Below are 18,091 nucleotides of genomic sequence, written 5' to 3'. Positions count from 1 at the left end.
CTGCCAGTCTAACGGAATAACTGACTGACTGTCTGAATAAATGACTGACTGAATAACTAACTGAATAACTGACTTACTGAAAAACTGACTGACAGAATAATTGAATGATTGAATAACTAACTGACTGAATAACTAACTAAATAACTGACTGACAGAATAACTGACTGACTTAATAACTAACTGACTGAATAACTAACTGAATAACTGACTGAATGATTAACTGACTGACTGAATAAATGAATAACTGACAGACTGAATAACTGACCGACTGAATAACTAACTGACTGGATAAGTGACTAAATAACTGAATAACTGACTGACTGAATAACTAATTGACTGAATAAATAACTGACAGACTGACTAAATAATTGACTGACTCACTGACTGAATAACTAACTGAATAGCTGACTGACTGAATGCCTGACTGAATAACTGACTCAGTAGCAGGTTAATAATAATAATAATAATCATAATAATGTGGTTGCTGCAGGCAACAATAAAGGGGGTCCAGTTCAGTCATATGAGGTGGGCATTACAGGTTTCCAAGGCTCACAAATCTGTGCCCTGTGATTATATGCAGGGACATTTGGAGCAGACCAAGGGACTCTCTCCTTCCGCGGATTCTTTCTTTCATCGCTATCCTTTAGCGGGGCTCGTGTTGGGAGGAGTGCGAGTTCCAGTTCAAATTGGCGTTTTAGGAAGACCCGCCACGTCAGCTCTGGGGGGCCTCATCCCCGTCCCTGCGTGCTGCAGGGCGGAGAAAGCACCGGCACTCCAGCCGTACGATTGGCTTTTTGTGTCACATGGTTGTTTCTCTGCTGTACGTTTCGCTGTTCATGTCACATGTTTGAAGTGAGGTATTTATGGAGGTTTACGAAGGTAATCGAACTTGAGTAATTAAGTGGTGACTTCTTTCCTTGGATTCAATTTTCAATAAGTTACATTTCCATGAAATACGAAAAACTTTGTGGTATTTCTGTGAGTAATTGCCATTTCACGGCTGCTATTGTTCCGACCCCTCGCTGGATCTTGAACGCATCACTCAGTCGCACATTTCAGTGGATTCGACTTGACGTAGTTATGCGTTTTTGTGGACCTATTGTTTTTCGTATTTTTCATGAATCTAGAAAAGTATTGGGGACCAAAGAGATGAAATATCAATCAAACAGATCCACAGACATCTACCAGGTAAGAAAGTACATAAATACACACGTAAACGTATAGTTTGTAATCTCTAACCACTACAGAGTGAAGGAGTCTACACCGCACACTGGACACAGTGCAAATGTACATTCTGGACCAGAACCTGCACAATTGTACTAAATAATATGATGTCATAAAGCGTCTTACTGTAAATATTGTCTCATTCATTTTGTTTAAGAATAGTGGTGTGTCAGTCAGTCAAGCAGAGCCAGCTGAATAAAGGTTGCTGGTTCGATCCAAGGCTCCTCCTGCTAGCATGCTGTAGTGTCCTTGAGCAAGACACTTAACCCCTAATTGCTCCTGATGGCTGCGTCCGTCGCTGTTTGAATAATTGTAAGTCGCTTTGGATAAAAGCGTCTGATCAATGTAATGTAATGTAATGTAATGTAAAGTTTTGGTTTTTCACAAATTTCTGCCCCAGATGTGCCTACCAACTGTGTTCGTAGGTTCTGCCGTTGTTGTTTTCCAGAGTTTTATATTTCAAAATTCAGAGAATTTTACAATACACGGGGTCCATTTTAGTCGTGTTAGTTGTGTATTACGTTTTACAGATTTTCAGAAATCCGGGATCAAATCACCCAAGTTCACAAATTAACTCTGATTCCGACCCAAATTTGTCCTGCTGGACAAATTGTTAATAATTTGGGCATAATACACTTTGAAAACACATCTTTTTATATTGACACTAATTACAAAATTTCCGATGATTCACTTGTGATTGTAAAATGGTTAGATGAGTTGAACATATTTAAAACAAACCCTCTATTATTTGTAAAGTAAAGTGCATTGGGAAATTTGGAGAAAAGATGACAGGACAGGTCAGATAATTGTTTTATTGAACAGTTCTCAAAACATCTGGACAAAACAGCCAAACAAAACTCCACAGTATTAATAAATATCATACAACATGTAATGATTGTGTATTATTAAATCTCCAGTAATTCCGAAAAAGGGGGAAAAGAAATTTACAACCTAAGTGAAGTTGTCAAATAAAACAGTGTTTATAAACACCGTGTTATACGTAGTTGTTTAACACAACAAGACAATGTTCTGGAAGCTCATTTTTATTAAGACAGCTTAGTAAGCCATCTTCACAAAGGTAAATAAAGAAATGATTAACCTTCACGTTGTGTTTTTACCATTTTTTCTACTTTGGTAATATCAGTCACCATGGTGGTGTTGGTGTAGCTGACACGGACGGAGCCTCCTGTGACAAAATGTCGCTGGATGGATGAAAAATGTGTGATTAAGTGGATAATTGTGTACCAGGTACACTGTATGACACACTAGTTACTGTAACATCCATGTTATGTTGCATTGCATCATGGGTAACTTCTACATTCCACTCATGCTGCACTTGTATTTATGTTTGAGTTGGAATCTGTTCCAACCTTAACAGGGCGTGGTCTTCATGGTCAGTGTTAAAACTTTCTTGACGTCTCTACACTTAGCACATCCATGTTTGTTTGTCAAACGAGTGGATGTTATGATACAAACTATTTCTAACACTTCCTGCTCAGGGAGTTTCATGTCTGGTTCTCTGTGATCTCCGTAGAATGATGGTGTTCTTGGTCAGATACATACAGTCGTTCTGATACAGAATCTTCAGCCTCTTCATTGTGTACGATCGTCCTTTGGTCACGTTTCATTTTTTCTTTCCAAAAGCTTCATTCCCATCGTCATGTCACCCACGTAGCACTCCAGTAATTCCCTGCTTTCTCCGCCAACATTCAGTATTTTGGTTGACAATCTTGTCTTCATGAGTTTAACATGGATTTCTCCAACCTGATGATGACATCATTGATAGTTATAAGTTATTTCACAACAAGTAAGGCTTGAATTTAAATGAAGTACATCATTTAAAATTGTTTGAAAATACATGTTAACCACGTGAATAGAAAATGTAACCTACATGTCTTTGTGGTCCGAGGGCTGCAACTTCCTTCAATACAACTCAAGTCAGTAAGATCAATTCAGAACTGGGGGGTTAATGCATAAGCGACAATTCCGTTGGGTCCATGTGTGAGCTTCCCGTTAACACAACCGCATAACAGTCTGGATTGTAGCCTACATACCATAATAACATTAAAGAAGTCTGATGTAGTATTTCTAGATATTTCTAGCCCATATTTCTAGTCCACATAGTATTCACTTACTGGATCTTGTCGTTGTGTGTCAATAACATCTGTCTGTATTCTGGTGATTTCAAATACTGGTTGAGTTTGTCAGAATGAATTATTACTGTCACAGAAATGACAACAGACAGATTCTATGTTGTTGTAGTAAGATACAGAACTAGTTGGTGAGTCATACTCATGCAGCCCAATTTTGCTCCTTGCATGTGAATCAACAACTGCATACCACGATCCCTGCTTGATCATTGCACATATTTTACCAGAAATAGTTAATAAACATGCATCATCATTATTTAACCGTGATTTCGTAAGTGCTCTATCAATTGGCATAGCTCTATTATACAACGCAGTCATAGTGATCTACACCAATACAGTCAGTAAACCGCTCTGCATGTTATTTGGAATGTTGTATGAAACATCGTTTGTCGGCAATTCTGTTATTGCGATATAATCTCTTCCCCGAACATTATCATTTATTCTTCCAGACCTTTTCAGCTCCTGATAAAGATAATTTCCTTTAATCAAAACATCATCTAGTTCATTTTGTGTCCATGTGCAGACATTCTGGATCTTGCTTTTAAGAACTGCTGTTAAACTAACAGCAGCACACTGCTTGTTCCTGGAGTCTCCAAACTGTGAATCATCCTGATGAGCCTAACCCTAACACCGTACGGGGAATCAAAACTTATATTTAAAGGCTTCTCATCTACATTCACTTTTTTCATAGATATAATTTCAACATTTTTTTTTTTTTTTATGTTTTTTTTGTTTCTCATAGGTTTTTACTTGACGTGGTGACGACTTTCAGTGGATTAATGTTTTTTCGTGTCCAAGTTTTTAAATGGGTTACAATACCATGAAACCGGAAAACAGTTGACGTTTTAACGTGATTATTTACAATTTTCAGGATATTATTTTAACGATTCATTCTGAGAATATGATGTCATCATGGATTTGCAGATTTTGTATCTTGCGACTTCCGTAAATCCGGCAAAGTAAGGAGGAACACGCGACATCAAAAACGGGGTTAGATCCGAATACAATGTCTTCATTTACAAAAAGACCAAAGAGATAAAACATCAATCAAACATCCCTGCAAACCTCAACCAGGTAAGAAGGTACATACACGCACACCCCTTGATTGCAACCTTTAACCACGACAGAGCAATGGAGTCTCCACCACACACCTGCATGACGCAAATGAGTGTTCATAGCCACAACCTGCACATTTATAATGAATTGGACTGACGACGTCACAAAGCGTCTTACTCTACAAACTCATCTTGCTCCATTAGTTTACGAACGTTACTGTGTCAGTGAGGCACGTACATTTGGCTACTTTGGGTCAAATTCCGTTGGTATTTCATTGTTTGCGACGTATCGGTTCTAAGGACACTGTAACCATGTGCGTAGCTTGGGCGATAGTCCTGATCCGGACACATTAAGCACAAAAATTCAGAGAATAATAAAAACCCTAATAATTACAATAGGGAATCCTGCCCTGTGGGCTGGACCCATAACAATAATAACAATCATAATAATAACAACAACAACATTTATAATAATAATCATAATAACAATACAATTATAATGATATATATTGTATATATAAATATAAGGGTAATCAAACTTACGTAATTTTAGTGGTGACTTCTTTCCTTGGATTCAATTTTCAACAAGTTACGTTTTCCATGAAATACGAAAAAGGTTGTGGTATTTCTGTGAGTATCATATCATGGCTTCTAGTTTTTCGATGCCTTACTGGATCTTGAACGCATCACTTATTCCCATAGTCACAGAGCGAGTGGATTCTATAGGACGTGGTCATGAGTTTTTGTGGATTCATGTTTTTGTGTATTTTTTCATAAATCCGGCAAAGTAATGGGACCAAAGAGATAAAATATCAATCGAACAGATCCACAGACATCTACCAGGTATTATAGTACATAAATATACATGTAAATGTACTGTTTACGTGTTTTGTTAAGTTTGAAATCCCTAACCACTAAAGAGTGACTACAGAGAGTTTACACCGCACACTGGACACGCACGGTCCAATGTACATTCTGAACCAGAACCTGTACATTTATAGCAAATAGTACGATGACGACATGAAGTGTCTTACTGTAAATCTCATCTTGTTCATTTTGTTTGAGAACATTATTGTGTCCGTGACACACAACCACCTGGTTACTTGGGGTCAAATTTTATCGGTTTTTCGGTTATTTCTGCTCCGTAAGTGGATCGATTTGGATGAAAGTTGAACCACGAGGAGTTTGTGACATACCGGTCCAAACAAGATGTAACCGTGTTCGTTACTTCTGCCGTTCTTCTGTTTCAAATAGTTTTAGCCTGGAAAATTCAGAGAAATTTTACCAAGCAATTATAATAGCAATGGAAGTATTCCATAAGTTCCAAGAAGTATGTAGAGAGTTGTGAACCACTCAACCAAATTTAATAAACCTTGCAGGGCCTTTTGAACCCAGAACCCGGTCTTGCTCCTGGGTTCAGGATTCAGCTTTTGGGGTCCTGGGTTGAGGGTTCTGGTCTGGACTTACCCCTAGCGCCGCCATGAGCTGCCGGTGTCAAACCCACGAGCGTTCCTGATGGGGGCGACGTTGCTAACTCCACATCATGGACCGCCTCTCATCGGGCCTGCGGGGAGGGGAGACGGGATCAGAACTTCACTACACCAACAAAACATCAGTATCAATATGAAAAGACACTTTGCAGATAAAGAGGAAGAAGCCTCATCCATCTATTCGTTCAACAATCCATCTGCCTGTTATCCATACAACTAGGGCTGGCCCCTGAATGTCGACAATTCCAACCATCAGTCGGAAACCCATCAGTCGACTGAGATTCTTCAATTCCAGTAGTCGTTTTTTTTTATTTATTTTTCTGTCAGTCAGTGTTTATTACAATAACAGGGTAAAGCACAATCTTAGAAAATGCACAAGGATAACATCTCAATGATGAATTATAAATGAGAAGAATCATAAATATATTTTTACATGTGTGAATAGAACACTGCTCTCTGTGCGCCCCCTTCCTATCTCACCAACAGGAAGAGGAAGATATAGCACTACACTACTGAGATATAGCACTAAACTACCGAAGATATAGCACTACACTACTGAGATATAGAACTATGCTACCGAAGATGCGCTACCTCCGGGTGCACCGTAGTATGGGCGTACCGGTAATGGCTCTGCATTCAACTCGTAGTTTTGTGTTTATTATTATTTGTATCGTTCTTATTTTTGTCGTTCTTACAATATGAACGACAAGCACTCCTGGACGTCCGTTTGACACTTAATACGTACTTTTTAGCAACTTACCGGAGTACCGCTGTGTTTACCAATACGCCGGCGGAAGAGAAAGAGAAGAGGCAAATGTGCCGGAATTCTATGCAGATCTCGGACGAGATACTGCAACCCGCAGCTACCGAGCATTTTACTGGCAAATGTTCAATCCCTGGACAATAAAATGAACGAATTACACGCACAGATTAACTTCCAGCGGGACATCACAAACTGTTGTGTGCTGGCGTTCACAGAAACCTGGCTGGATGCAACGGTGCCGGAATCTGCTGTTACTCCGGCAGGATTTTCCATTTACTGGCACGACAGAACAACAGAGTTGGGTAAACGCAGAGGCGGTGGGGTTAACTGCATTATGGTTAACTCTCGCTGGGGTTCGAATATATCAGTACTTTCAAAACACTGCTCTCCGGACCTGGAGCTCTTCACTATAAAAGTCTGTCCCTTCTACCTCCCGCAGGAATTCAGCTCCGCTAAAATCACGCCAGTCTACATACCTCCGCAGGTGGATAAAACATGCGCGTTAGAGGACCTTTACGGAGTAATCAATGGACTGGAGAACGTTCACCCTGAGGCAGCTTCTATTGTTTGTGGCGACTAGGGCTAATATGAGGAAAGCTTTGCCTAAATATCACCAGCATATCAACTTTCCTACCAGGCGGGATCAGACTCTCGACCATTGTTATTCACAACTACTTTGGTAAGGTGGATCACACCTCCATCCTTCTCCTGCCAACCTACAGACAACGATTAAAGCAAGGAAAACCGGCTTGTCGAACAGCCCAACGCTGGAGTGAGGAATCCACTGCCCCTCTCCAGGACTGTTTCGAAACCATGGACTGGCAGATGTTCTGTGTTGCAGCTGATGGGGACATCGATGCATACACAGACTCTGTCTCAGCCTACATCTCCAGCCATCTACATCTCAACCTACAGTGCATTGATGAAGTCGTCCCGAGAATCAAGGTCAGGACTTTCCCCAACCAGAAGCCCTGGGTTAATGGTGATGTTTGTGCTAAGCTCAGAGCACGGTCCTCCGCCTATAGCTCTGGGGACATGGAGGCCTTGAGGATGTCCAGATATGACCTTCGGAAAGCCATCAGAGATGCCAGAAGAGCCTACAGGGACAAGCTGGAGTCGGACTACCACAATTCCAACCCCAGACGCATGTGGTGTGGTGTGGAGTGCGCACCATCACAGACTATAAAGGGAGAAACCAGAGTGATGCCCAGCCAGCCGCCTCTCTTCCCGATGAGCTCAACACCTTCTACGCACGGTTTGAGGCGAGCAACACCATCCCGGCTGCAAGGCTAGCGGAGGACCAGGATGACTGCACTCTGTTCCTGTCTAGTGCTGACGTGAGGAGAGCTCTTAAAAGAGTAAACCCTCGGAAGTCTCCAGGGCCTGATGGCATTCCAGGCAGAGCGTGCGCCGACAAGCTGGCGGAGGTACTCACCTCCATCTTCAACCTCTCACTGATCCAGTCTACAGTCCCCACTTGCTTCAAACAGACAACCATTGTCCCGGTACCAAAGAAACAACCCATCACCTGCCTGAATGACTATCGCCCCCTAGCACTGACCTCTACCATCATGAAGTGCTTCGAGTGGCTAGTCAGAACCCACATCTGCTCCTCCCTTCCTGACATCCTGGACCCCCTTCAATTTGCATATCGCCCGAACAAATCTACGGACAACACCATCGCCCTGGCAGTGCACACCACCCTCTCCCACCTGGACAAGAGCAACACATACGTGAGGATGCTGTTTGTAGATTACAGCTCAGCATTCAACACAATTGTGCCCACTAAGCTTGTTCCCAAGCTCAGGATCCTGGGTCTTAACACCTCCCTCTGTAACTGGATCCTGGACTTCCTGACGGGCAGACGCCAGGTGGTGAGAATGGGAAACCTCTCCTCCTCTGCACTGACCCTGAGCACTGGATCCCCATAGGGCTGCCTACTCAGTCCCCTCCTGTACGCCCTGTTCACACATGATTGTGACTGTGGCCACGCACAGCACCAACCCCATCCTGAAGTTTGCGGACGACACCACCATCCTGGGTCTCATCTCCAACAATGATGAGTCCTCCTACAGAGAGGAGGTCAGCATCTTGGCAACACGTGTCCATCAGTGATGACCTCTCCTGGTCCAGGCAATCGGACACGGCAATAAAAACTGCCCAAAAGCGCCTGTTCTTCCTGAGGAGACTCAAGAAGTTTGGCATGTCTATCAGGACTCTCACCAGCTTCTGCCGATGCACCATTGAGAGCTGCTCCGTTGCCGATCGCCAGGCGCTCGAGAGGGCGGTGAAGACAGCGGAGCGCATCATTGGTTGCCACCTCCCCTCCGTGCAAGGAATCTACCGCACACGATGCCTTAGGAAAGCACGGAGAGTCATAAAGGACGACAGCCACCCAGGCTACGGACTGTTCACACTGCTTCCGTCTGGCAAACGTTACCGGAGCATCGGGGCACGGACGACCAGCCTCACCAACAGTTTTTACCCTCATGCCATCAGGCTTCTCAACCTGCAACATCTGTAGTCACTTGTGTAAATTAAATGTACATCACCACAACTACATGTACGTATCCAGCGGCACTGCTTCACTTTATATTTATATCTATATCTTGTGCAATAGCCTGACCTATTTCTGTTGGAACTGCTACAATGTTCCAATTATTTTAGTTTCCTTTTAAGGATTATTTTTCTTAATTTCATTTTATGTACATACACTGTGACCTCTTACCTGTATTTGTAACATTGACTCTTACTTTTTATTTATTTTTTTATATTCGACTCGTTTTATTAAAAAAAATTTTTTTTTTTTCCTCCTTATAGTTGCCTTGTTATTTTATCTTTTTATGCCCACTACGCAGTTGTTGCCTGTCATGCCCCAAGAATTTAATTGTACCGAATGACCTTGTGTTGTAGCACTTTAAACTTTGAAGATATAGCACTACACTACTGACATATAGAACTATACTACCGGAGATATAGCACTACACTACTGACATATAGAACTATAGAACTATACTACCGGAGATATAGCACTACACTACTGACATATAGAACTATACTACCGGAGATATAGCACTACACTACTGACATATAGAACTATAGAACTATACTACCGGAGATATAGCACTACACTACTGACATATAGAACTATACTACCGTAGATATAGCACTACAATACTGAGATATAGCACTTAACTACCGAAGATATAGCACGACACTACTGAGATATAGCACTTTTTATTTTTATTTTATTTTCTATTTTTTCCTAGGACATATTGTGTGCTATCACCGGGTGCGTTGCATTACATTTCACTGCATATATGTATGGAAGTATGTATATGTATGTGACAAATAAAAAATCTTGAATCTTGAATCTTAAACTACCGAAGATATAGCACAACACTACTGAGATATAGACCTAAACTACCGAAGATATAGCACGACACTACTGAGATATAGAACTAAACTACCGAAGACATAGCACTACACTACTGAGATATAGAACTAAACTACCGAAGATATAGCACTACACTACTGAGATTTAGCACTAAACTACCAACAATATACCCTGCACTACTGAGATATAGGACTAAACTACCGACGATATAGCACTACACTACTGAGATGTAGAACTTAACAACTCAGAATATAGAGGTAACTACTCAGATATAGTACCAAAATTATTAAGATACAGTACAAAACTATAAACTTCAACCTAAACTACAGAGATATAGAACTAAAATACTCAGATATAGTACTAAACTACTCAGATATGGAACAACACCACAGAGATATAGAACCAATCTAACCAGATACAAAACTATAAACTTCAACCTAAACTACAGAGATATAGTGCTAAACTACCGAGATATAGAACTAAAATACTCAGATATAGTACTAAACTAAACACCACAGAGATATAGCACCAATCTAACCAGATATAGAATTAAACTACTCAGATATAGGACTAAACTACTCAGATATAGAGGTAACTACTCAGATATAGAGCTAAAATACCTACATATGGAACTAAACTACTCAGATATAGTACTAAACTACTGAGATACAGCATAGAAATACCGAGATTTAGAATTAGACTACTCAGATATAGTACTAAACTACTCAGATATGGATCTACACTACAGAGATATAGCACCAATCTAATCAGATATAGATTTAAACTACTCAGATATAGGACTAAACTACTCAGAAATAGAATTGAACTACTCAGATATAGAATTGAACTACTCAGATATAGAGCTAAAATACCTACATATGGAACTAAACTACTCAGATATAGTACTAAACTACTGAGATACAGCATAGAAATACCGAGATTTAGAATTAAACTACTCAGATATAGTACTAAACTACTGAGATACAGCATAGAAATACCGAGATTTAGAATTAAACTACTCAGATATAGTACTAAACTACTGAGATACAGCATAGAAATACCGAGATTTAGAATGAAATTACTCAGATATAGTACTAAACTACTGAGATACAGCATAGAAATACCGAGATTTTGAATTAAACTACTCAGATATACAACTAACCTACTGAGATATAGAACTAAACTTCTCAGATATATGACTACACTACTGACAGATATAGCACTAAACTACCAAGATAGAAAACTACACTACTCAGATATAGAACTAAATTACTCAGATATAGAATTAAACTATTCAGATATAGAACTAAACTACTCGGATATAGAACTAAACTTTTCAGATAAAGCACAGAACTACTCAGATATAGTTCTGAACTACTCTAATATAGCACTAAACTAATGACAGATATAGACCTAAACTACAAACAGATATAGCACTAAACAACTGAGATGTATTACTGAACTACTCAGATATAAACTACACTACAGAGATATATAACTAAATTACTCGGACATAGCACTAAAATACTGAGATATAGACCGAAACTACTGAGATATAGCACTAAACTACTCATAGATATAGAACTAAACTACTGAGATATAGTACTAAACTACCGAAGATATAGCACTACACTACTGAGATATGGACCTAAACTACTCAAATATAGCTCTAACCTACTAACAGATATTGAACTAAACTACTGAGATATATAACTAAACTACTCACAGATATAGAACTAAATTACTGAGATATAGAACTTAACAATTGACAGATATAGCACTAAAGTACTCACAGATATACAACTAAACTACTCACAGATATAGCACTTAACTACTGAGATATGGAACTAAACTACTCACAGATATAGACCTAAACTACTGAGATATAGCATTACACTAATAACAGTCATACAACTAAACTACTGACAGATATAGAACTAAACTACTAGGATACAGGCTTAAACTACTGACATATATAGAACTAAACTACTGAGATATGGAACTAAAGGACTGACAGATATATAACTAAACTACTGACAGATATGATGTGATGCCGTATTGCTGTGCCGTACTGTTGTATACTGTGCTGTACTATCCCAAACACTACCTCACTTTATTCACATGCCACTTTAAGTCACATATCTGTATATACATAATTGCCTATTCCATATACATAAGCATATTCCCTCTATCTATTCCATTTTATCTCATTTTATTTTATTGTATTTTATTTTATTCTATATATTTTTATTTTTATCCTATAAGTATTCGACTTACTGTATTACGTTTTAGGAGTCAGTTTGTTGGTCTTTTAGAAAGAATTTTTTTTCCTAGGACATACTGTATTGTGTGTTATCACCGGGTGCGTTGCATTACATTTCACTGCATATATGTATGAAAGTATGTATGTATGTATGTATGTATGTATGTATTGTGGGGATGGTAGCTCAGGAGGTAGAGCTGGTGGTCTAGTCATCTAAAGGTTGCTGGTTGGATCCCAGGCTCCTCCTGCTAGCATGCTGTAGTGTCCTTGAGCAAGACACTTAACCCCTAATTGCTCCTGATGGCTGCGTCCGTCGGTCTTTGAACAATTGTAAGTCGCTTTGGATAAAAGCGTCTGATCAATGACTAAATGTAATGTAATGTATGTGACGAATAAACCTCTTGAATCTTGAATAGGGTAGAGTCAGTAGGTCCAGGTACAGACAGAAGGTCCAGGTACAGACAAAAGGTCAAGGTACAAGCAGAAGGTACAGGTGCAAGCAGAAGGTACAGGTACTGACAGAAGGTCCAAGTACAGACAAAAGGTCCAGATACAATCAGTAGGTGCAGGTACACGCAGAAGGTCCCGGTAGAGTCAATGGGTCCAGGTACAGACATAAGGTCCAGGTACAGACATAAGTTACAGGTGTGGACAGAAGGTCCAGGTGTGGACAGAAGGTCCAGGTCCAGGTACATTACATTTCATTTAGGAGACGCTTTTATCCAAAGCGACTTACAATTGTTCAAACACCGACGGACGCAGCCATCAGGAGCAATTAGGGGTTAAGTGTCTTGCTCAAGGACACTGCTAGCAGGAGGAGCCTGGGATCGAACCAGCAACCTTTAGATTACTAGACGACCAGCTCTACCTCCTGAGCTAACGTCCCCCCCCTGGTACAGACAGAAGGTCCAGGTACAGTCAGTAGGTACAGGTACAGTCAGAAGGTCCAGGTACAGTCAGTAGGTAGACAGAAGGTCCAGGTAAAGACAAAAGGTCAAGGTAAAAGCAGAAGGTCCGGGTACTGACAGAAGGTCCAAGTACAGACAGAAGGTCCAGATACAGTCAGTAGGTGCAGGTACAGGCAGAAGGTCAAGGTAGAGTCAATAGGTCGCGGTACAGAGAGAAGGTCCAGGTACAGACATAAGTTACAGGTATGGACAGAAGGTCCGGGTACAGATAGAAGGTCAAGGTATAGACAGAAGGCACAGGTACAGTAAGTGAAGGTACAGACAGAAGGTCCAGGTACAGTCAGTAAGTCCAGGTACAGACAGAAGGTCCAGGTACAGACAGAAGGTCCAGCTGCAGGCATAGGTCACAGGTACAGACAGAATGTAGAGACAGAAGGTCTAGGTACAGACAGGAAGTCCAGGTACAGTCAGTAGGTCCAGGTGCAGACATAAGGTCCAGGTACAGACAGAAGGCCACGGTACAGTCAGTAAGTCCAGGTACAGACATAAGTTACAGGTACAGACAGAAGGTCCAAGTACAGTCAGTAGGTCCAGGTGCAGACAGAAGGCCCAGGTACAGACAGAAGGTACAGACAGAAGGTCCCGGTACAGACAGAAGATCCAGGTACAGACAGAAGGTACAGACAGAAGGTCCTGGTACAAACAGAAGGTCACGGTACAGTCAGTAGGTCCAGGTGCAGACATAAGGTCCAGGTAAAGACAGAAGGTACAGACAGAAGATCCAGGGTACAGACATAAGATACAGGTACAGACAGAAGATTCAGGTACAGACAGAAGGTCCAGGTACAGACAGAAGGTCCAGGTACAGACAGAAGGTACAGATAGAAGGTCCCGGTACAGACAGAAGAGCCAGGGTACAGACATATGGTACAGGTACAGACAGAAGATCCAGGTACAGACATGGGTTACAGGTACGGACAGAAGGTACAGAAAGAAGGTCCAGGTACAGTCAGTAGGTGCAGGTACAGACACAAGTTACAGGTATGGACAGAAAGTTCAGGTGCAAACAGAAGGTCCAGGTACAGACAGAAGGTGCAGGTACAGACAGAAGGTGCAGGTACAGACAGAAGGTACAGGACATAACAATGACTTTCAATCCTGCACCCCAGAGAATTATGGAGCCTCTCCAGTTGTGAGACATGAACCAGGACTAAATGACCCCACATGGGTTAGGAAGGAAGCACCATGTCCCCCCAGGTCCCCCAGGAACTACCATGTCTCCCCAGGTCCCCCAGGAACTACCATGTCTCCCCAGGTCCCCCAGGAACTACCATGTCTCCCCAGGTCCCCCAGGAACTACCATGTCTCCCCAGGTCCCGCAAGAACCATAATGTCCTCCTTGGACCCCTAGGAACCACCGTGTCTTCACAGGACCCCTAGGAACCACCATGTCCCCCATGGACCCCCAGGAACCACCATGTCCTCCCAGGACCCCCACCATGTCCTCCCAGGACCCCCACCATGTCCTCCCAGGACCCCCACCATGTCCTCCCAGGACCCCCACCAGGTCCCATGCAGCCTGCAGACCTCCACCCCATACAGCAAACCCCCTGCCCCCCCCCTCCTCCTGGCCCAATCCTCCAGGTCTAAACCCTGAACTTCGCTCCGGGTCGAGCCTCTAGGCCGGTGCTGGACCACCCTGCCCCCCAGAAGCTTCCTGGCGGCAGGGGGAGGACCGGAGCGAGACCCGGTGCAGACAGCCGGAGCCGAGCCTCGTCCGAGCCTTTCGCCGGTGCCCCGAACCGCCCGCACCCCTACCGGGACCAGCCAACCGCTAGCAGGCTCTCCGGCGGGCTAGGTCCCGGTGTGCGGCGCAGGGCCCGGCCGGTGGCGGCACCGCGGCGAGCTCCAGGAAAACGCGCACGGAGCGCAAACCACGCAGCGCCCACACTCACGGCGCGGGGGAGACACGCACGGAACGGACACGCACAGAACTGACCTGCTGGGACCGGTTCGGTCCGCGGGGCGTCGGGCTGGGTCCGGGCTCAAGCACACGCAGTACAACAAAGAGGCGAAGAAGCACGAAGCTCACCGGGCATCCACGGAGAGACCCGAAAATCGACGGAGAGACCCGAGGGTCCACGGAGAGACCCGAGGGCGCACGGAAAAACCCGAGGAGCAGCGGAGAACCCGAAGAAGCAACGGAAAGACCCGAGGATCCACGGAGCGACCCCGTATGATCCACGGAGAGACCCGAGGGCGCACGGAAAAACCCGAGGAGCAGCGGAGAACCCGAAGAAGCAACGGAAAGACCCGAGGATCCACGGAGCGACCCCGTATGATCCACGGAGAGACCCGAGGGCGCACGGAAAAACCCGAGGAGCAGCGGAGAACCCGAAGAAGCAACGGAAAGATCCGAGGATCCACGGAGAGACCCGTGATTCAACGGAAAGAGCCGGGTCCGAGCGGCGCTGCGTGGCGTTGCGCATGCCCATAGAGGATCATATCGGGTCCGGGTGTCGTCGGACAACCCGGAATTAATTTGTACTTCATATGCAAAAAAAAAGGGTTAGGGTTAGGCTTTGTCTGTTTCAAAACAAAAACGAAAAACGAGAAAACCCAATTCAAAAACGCTCCGATTTTGTTTTTTGTGCAGTGCTTTTCGTTTTTCCTATTAATTAAACATGTTAACCGGCAGATAGACAGCTGAGCGGAAGCGGGAGTGAAGTGTAGAACTGTCAAAATAAAAGTAGAACGTCCCCATGTAAATACATATTGCTGACCTGTAACTTCACATTAACATCACGTCAACTAGTTGGGGTGATATGTAGCCTCGGGTAATAGTGATATATTTAAGTTATTATCATTATTTTTACATATATTTTAGTTATTATTATTATAATTTAAGATATATTTTAGTTATTTTAGTTATTATTATCATTATTATTATTATTAAATATATTTTTTAGTTATTATTATTATGGTTCTAATTAATATTATTTAAGTTATATTTTAGATATTATTATTATTATTTATATAGGCAAACACTCGTTGCAGGTACCTCAAGTGACCAGCAGAAGTCACCTGCTGACTATTGCTAAGGCGTCTTGCAGACGTACATCTGAGGGAGACCGTGCATCCATTCCTCACCCGTGATGTATATGGTATAGAACCTTGAGGACAGCACAATTGTTTTGGGCGTAAATTAACCAAGGAATAAGTGTTTCGGGTTAGACTCCAAGCATGGCCTGTGGCCCGTGGACGTGACGCATAGAGGTGGCCCATGTACGTAGACTTGGCCCGTGGACGTGGCCCGTGGCCCATGGACGTAGACGTGGCCCCTGGACGTAGACGTGGCCCGTCGACTTGGACGCCATTTGTGAGAATGTGGCCACTAGAACTGCAGCATTGGTGACCCAGTGGGCCACTGCATGTTCTTGTGTCCCTTCAAAAACATGTCAGGTTTTTCTTGTTTTTTGTTTTGTGGGGCGCGGTGGCTCCTCTGCACGATGCATAATTTCAACTCATGTGGGGATTGTACACATAAAGCCCAATACAGTACAACCCCCTCTTTATTATCTTTATTCCTCGTACCTTCAACTTGTTTCTACACTAACATCACCTACACTTTTATAACTTTACATTCATTGTGAAGTATAAATATTGCTCAATAAAATGACTTATTTCATGGCAGCAGTACTCATTGGACTATGATAATACAATCTTATAACTGTATTCATTACATTTTACTGCGACGTTAGAAAACGATGAATGAAACACGGGTTTGGAATGTCCGGGTTTCCAGCGGCTCAGTGAACGCACCACCAGGAAGTCCCAGCTCCAAGGCTCCAATTCAACACAGTCACAGATCGATGCTCCGTGACCGGAGCCCGATGGACTACCAAGCTGTGCTGCAGGAGGAACCAGAGCCCCGGGACCGGGGCCGGGACCGGGACCCTCCTGTCAGACCGAACAGGGAGCTGGAAAAACTGCGGTTTTTCAAAGTTTACAAGAGGAGATGGATAGTACTACTACTACTGTGTTTACTCAACGGCTCCAACGCTACGGTACAATACTACTACATTACTACCACTACACTACTACTACTACCACAGTACTACTACAGTACAACTACTACGCTACTGCAGCACTACTACTACAATACTACCAGTGCAGTAGTACAACTACTACACTACGACAGTACTACTATTACATTACTACTACAATACTACTAGTGCAGTACTACTACTACAATCGGAGATGTAACGGTATATCGCGGTATCAAGCGAGCAGGGTGGTGACACCGAGCGCACGGACATTGGTCTTTAAAAATGGAAGGTGTCAACTTTAATTCATCCGCCATCTTTGTTTACGTGCAGAACTGCTTTACGCCAATATTTTACGACACGGTGCTTTACGTTATTTGCGCGCATAGGAGCGAGTGCAAACAAAGATGGCGGAACGTCTTCTTCGTGGAATGACTCATTGGATGGATTATTACATGTACATATAACAAACATATTACATACATATAACATGTGTCCGTCTGTTACCGCGCATCGCCAACATGAGGTGAATGAAAGTTTACATCTCCAGCTTAAATAAGTGGGATTTTAATATACATGTGTCCTTATTCCGCCTCCTGTGAATTTGAAAGCCCGTTCCAGTGCTGCGTCGCAGAGGCTTCACCACGTGTACTTATTTTTATTATAGAACATTTACTATTTGAATACACAGAAAACAAAGGCTGAAAACATTAATACCTGAAATACCATAGACCGCAGTGTTTTGGCAATTACCGTACTGTGACATTTCACTATAGTACCACAATACAACTACTA

General features: G+C 42.7%; 2 protein-coding genes across 3 annotated transcripts in view; one reads left to right on the top strand and one right to left on the bottom strand.

The window, feature by feature from the left end:
• The window catches only part of pcgf3 (polycomb group ring finger 3), a 47,856-nt gene extending 41,891 nt beyond the window's left edge, over positions 1–5,965 (bottom strand). Inside the window, exon 1 of the mRNA XM_080007907.1 lies at positions 5,897–5,965. Coding sequence (XP_079864033.1) covers positions 5,897–5,911 — 15 coding nt within the window. The 5' untranslated portion in view covers positions 5,912–5,965. The remainder of the gene's footprint in view (positions 1–5,896) is intronic.
• An 11,137-nt stretch (positions 5,966–17,102) lies between these two features.
• The window catches only part of slc49a3 (solute carrier family 49 member 3), an 11,200-nt gene continuing 10,211 nt past the window's right edge, over positions 17,103–18,091 (top strand). For both annotated transcript variants that reach the window (XM_080008411.1, XM_080008412.1), the window contains exon 1: positions 17,103–17,317. In XM_080008411.1, coding sequence (XP_079864537.1) covers positions 17,123–17,317 — 195 coding nt within the window. In that variant the 5' untranslated portion in view covers positions 17,103–17,122. The remainder of the gene's footprint in view (positions 17,318–18,091) is intronic.

Source organism: Zeus faber (assembly GCF_960531495.2).
Source record: "Zeus faber genome assembly, chromosome: 10".
Lineage (NCBI taxonomy): Eukaryota > Metazoa > Chordata > Actinopteri > Zeiformes > Zeidae > Zeus > Zeus faber.
The sequence above is the reverse complement of the archived record's forward strand: the minus strand, read 5'-3'. Positions and strand labels throughout refer to the sequence as shown.